We start from the raw sequence: 12,418 nt of genomic DNA on the forward strand, positions 1-12,418 counted from the left end.
TTTCACCAGATATTCTTCTGTGTTTCTCTTTTTGAGATCCTTTATTTCTTGCATTTTTTGCCTTATTTTATCAGCCACGTCCTTTGAAAACCAAATTGTTTTTTTATTTCTTTTACTTTTGTTTACCTTTCTCACATATAGATTTGTTGCCTTTGTAATTGCTCCTTTTAGTTTGACGTACTGTTTCACCTCTCTCATTTTCTCCCTGTCTTCTAGTTCTACCTCCAGTTATGTCCCCATTTCGACATAGTCCATATTTTTGAAATTCAAAACTCTGGTCTTTGTGTGACTTTCTGTGTCCTATTTGTGGTTTCAAACCTTACCATTTGATGATCACCTGTACTCAGGTGGGCACCCACCCAGACATTAGAGACTAGGTCAGGTATAACTCCCACCCTCGTGGGTTCCATTACCGTTCGTTTGAACAGAGCTCCTTGAAGGGCATTCACTATCTCTCTACTTCTGGTAGATTCCACAGAAGAGATTCTCCAGTCTGTCTGGCAGATTAAAATCTCCAACAATCAACACTTTCCCTTTTTTCCCCACGGATGTCTTCAACCAGATCTCTGTCTAGTTCTTCTGTTTGAGTCGGAGGCCTGTAAATAACTCTAGTAAAAATGGATGCAGCAGCATCTTTTTATTTTTTTTTAGGATGACCCATTAGGCTGCTTCTTTATCCCACATTCCTTGCAGTTAATTGCTTGGATATTGTTTTTGATCTAAAGGGCTACTCCTCTCCCTTTTCTGTCCTCTGCCCTTCCTTAACAAGTTATAGCCCTGTATGGCCGTATCCCAATCATGAGATTCAGTGAACCAGGTCTCTGTAACAGCAACTATGTCCAACTCCACTTCCACCATTAAGGCCTGAAGGTCTGGTATTTTGTCTCTCAAAACCTAAAGAAACACCACTATTTAGTTTCACACTATATATTTATTAATGTAAAAGTTATTTTTATAAACATCACATTATTCATACTCAAATAACACTTTACACCACTTAAAATACATACAGTATGCAACTATATGATCACCACCTCATTCACACCATTCACACTCAATTCTCATCATAAAAATCCAACAAAACAGGATCCTATTTGTTTCGCCTCAATTAGGCTTCCTCAGGGCATTTTTAAAAAACATACAAAATCCATTAATTCCCAAATAATGTTTAAGTACTGAGTCCTTTAATGCCGAAGTTGTTAATATTCATTTACTAATCAAATCCTGCTTCCTTATTGATCCTAGATGTCAGTTTGGCTTAATTTTTCTTCATTTTTCTTCAAAAATGGTCATTCAACACTTATTTCAAATTTCCATAGATCTCCTTCTACTTCCAATACGCCACCCGCTACACCTGTTTTACAGATATTCCTCAAATTCTTGCATTACATAAAGGACCTCTTCAACAATATCACCTCAAATCTCCGGGTCCGTATACCCAACAACCTCCTTCATACGTCTCACCACTGTCAGATGTCTTTCTTCCGCACTCCTTGAAATTCCAAATCTGTATACAAAACGACCTCCTCCACACATCTCACTTTCTTCCACACATCCCGCGCCATTAACTCCTTCAGACGCCACGGTATTTTTATTGCCCAGATTTCGAGCATTTGTGGTCATAGCTTTCCAGCTCATCTCCCTAGGATTGCTACTCTTCTTAGTCATTTTTTCTTCTATTTTGAGCTAATTGACATTTTTTTTCTGCCAATTCCTGACTTGCTTGGGGGTGACATGGCAATTTCATTGGCCACCTCCTGCCACTCCCGCCTTCTAATTTAAATGCATCATAGTATATGCTCTGAATTTCTCACTTAGCATCCTCTTTCCAACCAAGGACAAATATAGACCATACTTACAGTATATCCTTTTACTGTTCTATACAAGCCCCATCCACCAATGTAACCAAAACCACTTGATTTACACCATGCTTTGAGCCAAACATTGAAGTAATCTATATGGCAGAGCCTTTCCTTCCCCCTTTCCATGAGCAGGTAATACTTCTGAAAAGGCAATGGTCTTTGCCATGTGTCTAATATTCATCCCTAGATTTTGGAAATCTTTCTGTACTGCAAGGATACCATATCTAGCAAGGTTGTTGGTCCTATCTGGTTGGCATTTCTATTAGCTGAGGATCCTGGAAGGTATTTAACTGTTGTGACCCATCAAAATTATTACCCAAGTTGGTTGCTCTGACTGAGTCTCCCAGCAGAAGAAGCTTCCTTTTATGACCTTTGATGATGTTTAAGGGTTTTTGGGAACACTGGGAGACTACATCCCTTTCTAGTCCTGGAGCTTCTTCGTTATCCAATGCAGAAAAGGTATTATGTAAGAGTAACGGTGGGGAGAGTGGGTGTCTCTTCATCACAGGCCTTATTCTGCCAGAGCCCACTATAATCCATTTGTTCCTAGGTTTCTGAATCCTGGATGTCAGATATCTCTTTGGAAAATTGGGTGTCATATATAGTGAAAACCAAATATATAAGATATCTCTTTGTATGTGAGCCCACAATTTGTATAAACATAAATTGGTGACGTGGTATCATACGCTTTTAGTTTACTAATGCTATAATAATTTTTACTCAATGTAGGAATGTCTATATTAAATTAGGGACCATCATACCACCCACTGTGCATTCAAGTTAATACTTGTATTTGTGCACTTTGATGGGTCTTCTTTAATCATCGGTCCAAACAGTTCAGGATTTATACTTCGTTTTTTGTTTTAATTTTTACTTAAAATATAGAAGATATAACTTCCCTTGTGTTGGTGTCTGAGTCAGAGGTCCGACACACTCGTTTTGTGGTCCGCTGCTTCAGAGACGTAAATTCAGCTGACTCTCTCTCTTAATCCAGCTCTCCCCGCATGACTCAAGAACGAGATTTTAACCGGCTTTCTCTGGTGTTCTTCACATCTTCACATCGCCGGTTGCTGCTAAAGGCTACTGAACGGATTAAAGATCCCTCACAATGTTCGGACTCAGCGCCATCATTAGCTGTCTCATCAGCTGAGACAGAGAAATGGCGCTGATGAGTATAAATCCTGAACTGTTTGGACCGATGATTAAAGAACACCCATCAAAGTGCACAAATACAAGTATTAACTTGAATGCACAGTGGGTGGTATGATGGTCCCTAATTTAATATAGACATTCCTACATTGAGTAAAAATTATTATAGCATTAGTAAACTAAAAGTGTATGATACCACCTCACCAATTTGTGTCATATATAGTCCAATGTCTTATTCTACCAGAGCTCACTACAAATCATTTATTAATGAGTTTCTTAATCCTCTGTGGGAGCTGGGGGAGATAGTCTGGATGCTACCAAGGAGGGGAGGTTTTCTGAAACTTGAGCAATTCCTCTTTCAGATGTGTCAACTGTCTTTTCATTATAGACAGTCCACGCAGGTCCTGAAAGTGTCGGCAGCTGGAAGAAGTTGTCGGTAGTAACCTTATCAAGGAATGCAGGTTATGTCTGTTCGTTTCTTGTTTCTGTTTCACCCTTGAAAGCCCTCTGGTTTTTGCTTGGAGGGTGTGAGGGAAAGTTGGGTATATTAAAAATGTTCATCTCAGTTTGTTACATATTATATTGGCAGGCTGAGGTCAGCATGAGAGTCTATAAGAGGTGATGGCAGCAACCTCTTATTCTCTGTTTCCATCTGCTGGCTGAGAAGCATAACCCATGCATTTGGACTGATATGGCTGGACTCAAGGAAAGGAAATTATCAGGTAAGAACTAGTTTCTCCTTATAAATTCCTATCTGTCATCTTTGTTTTTCTGCTTTTTTTTCCTGGTTGTATTTGGACACATGCATATTTGCTCTGGACTTGGGGGGGGGGGGAGATGCCTTATAGTTGGGAATGGTCACACTACACCTAAGGGGGGAGGGGTCCCCCTAAAGAGATGCATTTTAGTTGGGGTGAGGAAAAGTCACCCTGCGGAGGAGTTTTATAGCCAAGAGCAGGGGGAAGGTGCGGCAAGGAGAGGTCACCTGTAGAGATGCTTGGGAGGGCTCACCTGGCAGAGCTCTGTTATTGCTGGTGGTATAGAAATTGCTCTGTCAAGCTGTATTGGACCTCAAGAACTGTAGGTTACTATGCATATTTTTGTCTTCCTGTTTCCCATGTAGTCCCGGGAGCTGGAGATTTCTGTGTATTGGCGGGACTGGCGTGGTCTTTGTGCACTAAAATTTTTATACCTAGAGGATTTCCTGGATAACCAGCGCCACGGACTATGCCTTTCCCTGGAACCTCAGGGGTTGCTGTTTGCAGAGGTATGTGAGTCAGAAGGGGTGTAAGTGAAAAGGGGTGAGGGACAGAATGAAAGGGCCACAGAACCCACAGGCTTCTTCCTTTTTGCAGATACTTTTCTGTAACCCTGTGATTGAGAGTGGGCCCCGGTTACAGCGGCAAAAGCGAATATTCCCAAAACAGAAAGGTAAGGAGTCCTTCAGAGTGCCTTAGTGCATGTTTATAAGTCTATAAAGATAGATGGGTGCAGGAGGTTGAGTACAGATTGTATGTGTGAGTGAGAGAGAATGCCAGTGTGGCTGACTGCATTAGTTTGTTTACAGCAGCCCCCCACCCCACACACACTATATACACAGCTTTTTTGGTATATATGTTATATTAGCGCATGCGCTGATGTGTATACCATAGTAAATACAATTTTATATATTTGCAGATATTTGTGTACATGAGAAACTTGACTGTGTGGGTATGTTTGACTGTGTTTTTGTTTATATTTTAATATAGGCCAATACTTGGATGGGTGTGGGTGGGGGTGTGTGTGTATGTGGGCATGTTTGGTTTTATTTATTTTAAAACATTTCTTAACTACTTTCCCAGCACCAAGGGGCTGTCCAAGATAGTCTATAACTGCAAACAACAATAGTAAACATCAAAACCGTAAAATATTCCAAGCAAGCGATAAAAGCAAAACATTTAAAATAGAAAGTAAAACAGAACAAACGTGTCGAAAAACAACACATGCATCCCAGAAATGATATGCAGAAAGCTACATTCCCTGTACGTACCCGGATCAGTCCAGACCGCTGGGTTATGCCTCCCTTCCAGCAGACAGAGACAGAGAAAAACTTGTGAGGCACCTCCTCTTAGACTGGTGTGCCACCTGCGATCCCTCAGTATTTCTCGGTCTCCAGCAGAAAGCTACATTATTGGAAACCAATGTATACCTAAAACTGCCTCAGGTCTTTGTTTACCTGAGCATCATGGAAAGAACTAAACCTTGACCTTTTTATGGAAAGCCAGGTTTTGATTCCAGCCTGACTTTAGGAAATTTATTCCACAGAGTGGGAACCACCATTTTAAAAAGTTCTGGATTTCAACCTGGATTCCTTCAATATTTTTGTCATGGGGAATCATCAACAGAGGTTTTCGTCCATCAGTCCCGACCAGGTGGTTGTTTTTTAATCCCCTATCAGCAGATGGAGAAAGAGAATAAAAGCTTCACTGTACTGTTAGTACCTAAGGCACTATGCTACCTGCAGTCGAACTGTTTTGAAGGAAAATTGTTCCCAGAGGTGTAATGTCACTTAGCTATCCCTCTGAATAGGATAGAGTAGGGGGTTGGTGACTTGTACCCATTTGGTGAGTTGGGTCTGATAGCCAGTGTTGCTAGCTCCATTGTTCCTTGTCCTCTTCTCCCTTCTTTGGATCCTTTCCTGGTCTCTGGATTCAAGGTGACAGCAAGGGAAGTATAATTTTTCACTTGGCTTAGATCCCTTTAAGAAGTCTTTAACAATAAATAAATAAATAAAAAATAAGGGCAACAGGGAGTCCAATGTCTGTGATGCCTATAAACAAGAGATCAGCAGCTGTCCTGCCCATGGCGCAAGCCACCTGAGACCAAGAATTTCTGGCAGCAGGGAGGGAGCACGCCATGGTACACCTTGTGATTATACTGATGTACGAAGCCATGCTTTCAATATGGCATCTCCTGCAGAGCAGAGGAAGGTACTGCCTTGCAAGTAGGGACTGTCAGGCAAAAACATTTTTGGCTTCGGGTCTTTGCCAGGCATATACGGATGGTGGGAGGGCTTCTCAGGCAACTCTAATCCAACCATGGAGCATAAATGAGCTACCACGAAGAAGTAGCAGCTAGGCTCAGATCTAGTTTCTTTTGTGGAAGCTGGCAGAGCAGAAACGGTGGCCATTTTGGGTTCTCCTGTGGTGCAGGGAGCTTTGTAGGAGGTCTGCTTAGATCTCCCCATGGAAGACAAATTTGGAAGGCAGATCCAATGCTCAGCATTTGGAACCTGGGAGGGAGCCTCCTTGGACCAGATTATGGGTAAGGGGAAGAGGAGGAAACCCTTGTCCATGAATTTGTTGGTACATGAAGCATTTTTAATTGAGTTCTGGTTTGAGTATGAAAGGAGCCCTACCTGGGGGTATGGTGAATCTCTCCTGCCTCAAGAAGAGGAAAAGTCAACTGGAGCTTGACATAGATTGGGAATTGGGGAATTGGCGTTACCAGAGAAGTCCCTTGAGGAATTTCCAGGGGATGGGGATCCCAGAGAAGGACCCTCTGGAGGAGAGAGGTTCCAGTGACTGAGGGGGTCGATCCCAAGGTAATTCATCTTTTTGTAATGCCCCCTTGGCTGCTTACCCTGTGGGACGTTCCTGAGTCCGGGTCTGACCTGGCAGTAGCCCCCTTAGGGCAGACTCCATCAGTTCTCACGTTCTTGGCGCCTGGTGCCTCCATCTGAGGAAAAAGATTTTAGGTGTTATTGGGTAGGATTTCCTTCCTTCAGCCAAGGAAAACAAATGGGACTGTGAACAAGGCTAGCAGCATGTACAAATATATACAGGTTTATTAAACTGTATAAGTATATTCATTTCTACATGACTATGTACATCGCTAATAGGATCGCTAACTACTAGTTAATAGTCTCAGGTCACACAACTATATGCATTTCTACAAGTTAGCAAGAACATTTATTATTTGGCAATTTGGAGTTGTCGGGCCCCCATAGTATGATCAAAAAGATGGGACCAGCTAGTTTCTAATATATCATCTGAAAAATTAACTAACTGTGTAGAGTAACAAGTGGTACAGACATAGTCTATTAAAAACCAATCTTTATTGTACTATGGTCATGAATATAAAAAATAATTTTTATATAGAGACAGAAACCTCAGAACTGGTAAACCTTGTTGTTTTTTACAATGGTTTTTTAAGACCAGTAAGTTCGATCATAGGTTTCTCTTTGTCTCTCTTTTATGTTTTTTCTTTAAAAATTTTTGCTGTTTGAAATGAACTTCCCCTACGGTTTATGCTACCGTTGCTAGCACAGCCAATTACTTTCTTGCTTATTGATTTCTAACATAGTCGGCTCATGTGCCGCCGGTTAACCTTGATGTATATTTTAACCTAAGTTTCATCACTAAGAAAATTCCTTTACTTTCTCACATCGCAAAATTTCTTTTGAAAACAATGTCCGTATCAACTTGAATATACAGCCCGATTTGAAACAGGCAAAATGGCTTTTGTAACTCTTTGCCTTAAACAAGGTGACATAGATTTAAAGACTTATTACTTTGCCTTTAACAATATAGCACTAAATTTCAAGACTTGTTACAATCTGATGTATTTTAAACAAGTCTGTGCTAGTAATCCCCGCCACAGTGTTGCACTTATCTTTCAAACTTGTTGCGATTTCTTTGAACGCTTGTAACAAGTGTGTGCTTAGAATCGCCGCCAACGTCAACGTTTCACATGTAGCTTCTTCAGGGCGGATTCTAGAAAACAGCAGGATAGCAAGAGAACATTAATGTCTTTAAAGCAAAAACAATTTTGTCATCTTGAAATATAATTATACTCACGAAACTGTCTGTGGCTATTAACACGCGGGCTTCTAACTGCCGACTATCTCGGCTAGACTCATTTTATAGTACTCCACCGTTTTGGAGGGTGACCAATCAAATCGTTCCATGTCGACGTGTTGCACGTAGTAATTCTGAAAAATTGGTGTCGAATTGTTCGACCTCTATTTCAGCTTTAATTGTTACCAATTTTTCATCTAATTCTTGTCGAAGAGAATTACAGGCATTTTGAGATGATTCAATGATTAAGATCATTAGATCTAGGGAACATTTGTTAAGAATAGAGTTCCAACGTTCAAGAAAAGTGTTGTCATCTGTAAATAGTTTGGGTTCTTTTTGGATACGTAAGCCTCTCTGTATTCTTTCCAATTTGCAATACTCAACTAATGTTGCTCCGTGTAATTCACTTCTGGTGATACGCTTAGATAAATTTAATAAGTCGGACCAAGTGCTGGAAGTGGTCTTAAGAGTAGTATTCTCAAAAAGTGTGGTAGTCTTTAGAAGATTGGTCACGTACTCATGGGAGTAACTAAAGGCGCTCTGCCAGGAGTGTGCCATCCCTCAATATTGTGATCAAAAAGATGGGACCAGCTAGTTTCTAATATATCATCTGAAAAATTAACTGTGTAGAGTAACAAGTGGTACAGACATAGTCTATTAAAAACCAATCTTTATTGTACTATGGTCATGAATATAAAAAATAATTTTTATATAGACAGTAACAGCCGATGCTAGAGGTGGAAACAGAGAAAAGACATTATATAGTAGGGAACAGGAATGGATCTTCAAATTAGGTGCGGAGGAACCCTTGGGATTGAATAGCAAAATTGAATGGAACAGCTTAATTAGATAAAAGGACAGTAATGTATTTATTCGAAAATAACATCACAAGCATTTTATTATAAATGCAGGATTACATATACATTAGTACAAAAAGATCAATACATCATGACGATGTCATTCCCTATTCAATTTCGATGGGGATTTAAAGATGTTCATTGTTTCAAAATAAACATGCAATAAAGTTAAGTTGCTACGTGCAACACGTCGACATGGAACGATTTGATTGGTCACCCTCCAAAACGGTGGAGTACTATAAAATGAGTCTAGCCGAGATAGTCGGCAGTTAGAAGCCCGCGTGTTAATAGCCACAGACAGTTTCGTGAGTATAATTATATTTCAAGATGACAAAATTGTTTTTGCTTTAAAGACATTAATGTTCTCTTGCTATCCTGCTGTTTTCTAGAATCCGCCCTGAAGAAGCTACATGTGAAACGTTGACGTTGGCGGCGATTCTAAGCACACACTTGTTACAAGCGTTCAAAGAAATCGCAACAAGTTTGAAAGATAAGTGCAACACTGTGGCGGGGATTACTAGCACAGACTTGTTTAAAATACATCAGATTGTAACAAGTCTTGAAATTTAGTGCTATATTGTTAAAGGCAAAGTAATAAGTCTTTAAATCTGTCACCTTGTTTAAGGCAAAGAGTTACAAAAGCCATTTTGCCTGTTTCAAATCGGGCTGTATATTCAAGTTGATACGGACATTGTTTTCAAAAGAAATTTTGCGATGTGAGAAAGTAAAGGAATTTTCCTAGTGATGAAACTTAGGTTAAAATATACATCAAGGTTAACCGGCGGCACATGAGCCGACTATGTTAGAAATCAATAAGCAAGAAAGTAATTGGCTGTGCTAGCAACGGTAGCATAAACCGTAGGGGAAGTTCATTTCAAACAGCAAAAATTTTTAAAGAAAAAACATAAAAGAGGGCCCCCATAGTATGCCACCATATGGAATAGAAGGGACCTCTTGAGTTCCCACTTAATCAAGTGTTGTTATTATTATCCTCCCCTTTTTCCCCCATATCTTACCCATATGAAAAAATGCAACTGGGCTGGTAAGCAGTGTTGGCCTGGGGGGGTCTGTTGTATCTAAACTGCTGCCATCTCCTAGGTGCCACGTCTGCTCTGCTGAACGGTTCGTGCCATCACTGGGGTTCACGCTCTCCTGGGATAACCCAACTGCACCTCTGGAACTGCTGCTGGGATCCCCTTCTTCCTGGGGGATTGTTCAGTCAGCCGCTGGGGTCCACACCCTCCTTGGGGACCGCGCTACCTCCAGATCTGCCACTGTCCTTCATTTCTTTTCTCTTGGTAGGAGGGTTTTCCCTAGTTTGGTTTTACAGCTACACTAGGCTCATGGGTTGTTTAGTGTTCAGTGATTCAGGCCTTGAGTAGTCTCAGATTTCAGTGATTTTAGTTCCACTAAACTCATGGCTAGTCATTTGCTTTTACCCAGCCTGGATGTGTGTCACCTTCTCTCAGCCAAAAGACTGACTCAGGCAGGACCATGGAAATAAAATATGTGCACACCCTTCCATCCTGCCTGGCTTTTTTTTTCTGTTGTCTGCGAACTGGGTACCCAAGGGTCTGACTTCCCTTGTTAAGGTGAGAATCTTTTTGCTTCCTAGGACTGTTCCCTGTACGTACCAGAATCAGTCCAGACTGCTGGGTTATGCCTCCCGTCCAGCAGATGGAGTCAGAGAAAAGCTGAAAAGCACCCCCTAGATATACTGGTGTGCCACCTGCGATCCCTCAGTATATCTCTGACTCCATCAGATTGAGAGGCATAACCTGCGGTCCTGATCTTTTCTAAATTTGAGTTTGGTTATCCAGGTTTGACATTTTGCTGATCTTTGACTAGATCAATTTCTTTTGTTTAAGGTAGTTAGATCAGCGGATAGGTTTGGTTTCTGTCCTTTCTTTTCACATACGCTGGGCGAAGTTCTGATTCTTGGCAGGGCAGTGCCCTAAGGCCTATTTCCTGGAGATCATGATCCCTTGGGACCAGGGGGAGTATTCACCGGTGGGCCGGTCACTCTCCCCCCTGTATGTATATTCCAGGGGTGTTTCACCTCTGAAGGGGGGGCTCAGCTATCACAGGAAAGAAGCGGGGATCAGATTTTACTTTTATAAAAAAAATAAATAAATAAAGCATACAGTAAGTCCTGTTGGTGGCAGGCTGTTTGATCGCTTCGTTGGCCCCGGCCTGCCACGCTAGGGTCCCGGGACTCCGGAGGGGGTGGCCTGGTCACCCGGAGCGTTTTTATTTTACCTCAGTCACAGCTCTGCTGTTTTCACGCGCTTTTTTTTTTTCCTGCTCTAGCAGCTTCGGGCTGCTATGCTGCGTGCGTTGGCCTGCACGGCCTAAGGGGAGTCGGGGGGCACGGCTCCCTCGAGAGGGTCTCTGCTCCCGTTTTCTTCCCGGGGGCGAGGGACACCCTCTGAGGCCGAGCGCTGCCTGTGGGTCCCCCCTTTCGCGACCATCTTGCCCATGCCGAGCAGCGAGGATGCAGCTTCGGCGGAGGGGATTTCCCTCTTGATTCTCCTCCGGCCCTCAGCCCACAACGAGATCGCGATTTCGCGGCGCATAACCCCCCCCCCCCCCCCAGACCCGCGGAGACAGCTTTAAAAAAGCAAGTGCCGTTTTCTTCGCGGTTTGTTCTGCTGGTGCATCAAGCCTTCCTAGAGGCAGAGGCTGGCTGGGAGGATGCGGGTCCCTCTCCCCCTAAAGTCTCCAAGTCCGCTGCAGGCTCTGGGAATGCAGGGGCTCGTTGTCCCGGCCGCCAGTAAATCTGGGGGATGCAGAGCCAGCTGTCCCATTCCCAGACCCCCTTGATTCAGGATGTAGGGGTGATTTAGAGGGAAATGTCCCAGTTGAAGGGGATGACCCCAGATCCTCCATTTGTTTGGTAAGGACGAGCTGGATCCCTTAATCCCGCAGGTCTTTAAAGAGCTTGAGATTCTGGCCCCCCTCCCCCCCCCCGGCTGGAAACATGTTTCCCCGGGAGATTTTGTTTTGGTGGGAATTAAGGGACCCCCCTCAGACCTTCCCATTTCATCCAAAATTATTTCAGATAGTATCTAGGGAATGGGATTTTCCAGAGGCCTCATTAAGGGTTAGCAGGGCTATGGAGAAGCTGTACCCCCTCCCAGCTGAGTCATTAGGTCTTCTCAAGCTACCCAAAGTGGACTCAGCGGTCACAGCCGTCATTAAACATACTACTATTCCCGTGACGGGGGGAGCAGCGCTTAAGGATCTCCAGGCTAGGAAGCTGGAGGTTTTGTTGAAGCGCATTTTTTAGGTTTCTGCATTAGGTGTCCGGGCCGTGGTCTGTAGCAGCCTCATGCAGAGGGCTACTCTTCGCTGGGTACAGCAGTTGCTTACGGCCCAGGACCTACCGCCTGAAGAGGCGGAGCAGATGAACCGCATGGAATCTGCGGTCGCATATACTACAGACGCCTTATATGATCTCCTTCTGACTTCCGCCTGCATTATGTCCTCGGCGGTATCCGCAAGGCGCTTGCTATGGCTTCGACACTGGTCTGCGGATGCTTCCTCCAAGTCCCGATTAGGTTCTTTTCCCTTTAAGAGGAAATGGTTGTTCGGAGACAAGCTGGACCAGCTCATTAAGGACTTGGGGGACAATAAGGTCTACAAGTTGCCCAAGGACAAGCCCAAGCAGTTTCGCACTTTTGGGAATTTCAGAGGCAGTTTTCGTGGTCTA

General features: G+C 43.0%; 1 protein-coding gene across 1 annotated transcript in view; it reads left to right on the forward strand.

The window, feature by feature from the left end:
• PKN3 (protein kinase N3) overlaps positions 1 to 12,418 on the forward strand; it is a 226,095-nt gene that overhangs the window by 88,378 nt on the left and 125,299 nt on the right. The window contains 2 exon segments of the mRNA XM_029612101.1: positions 4,135 to 4,278; positions 4,367 to 4,442. Of these exon segments, the coding sequence (XP_029467961.1) occupies positions 4,135 to 4,278; positions 4,367 to 4,442 (220 nt within the window).

Source organism: Rhinatrema bivittatum, chromosome 8 (assembly GCF_901001135.1).
Source record: "Rhinatrema bivittatum chromosome 8, aRhiBiv1.1, whole genome shotgun sequence".
NCBI lineage: Eukaryota > Metazoa > Chordata > Amphibia > Gymnophiona > Rhinatrematidae > Rhinatrema > Rhinatrema bivittatum.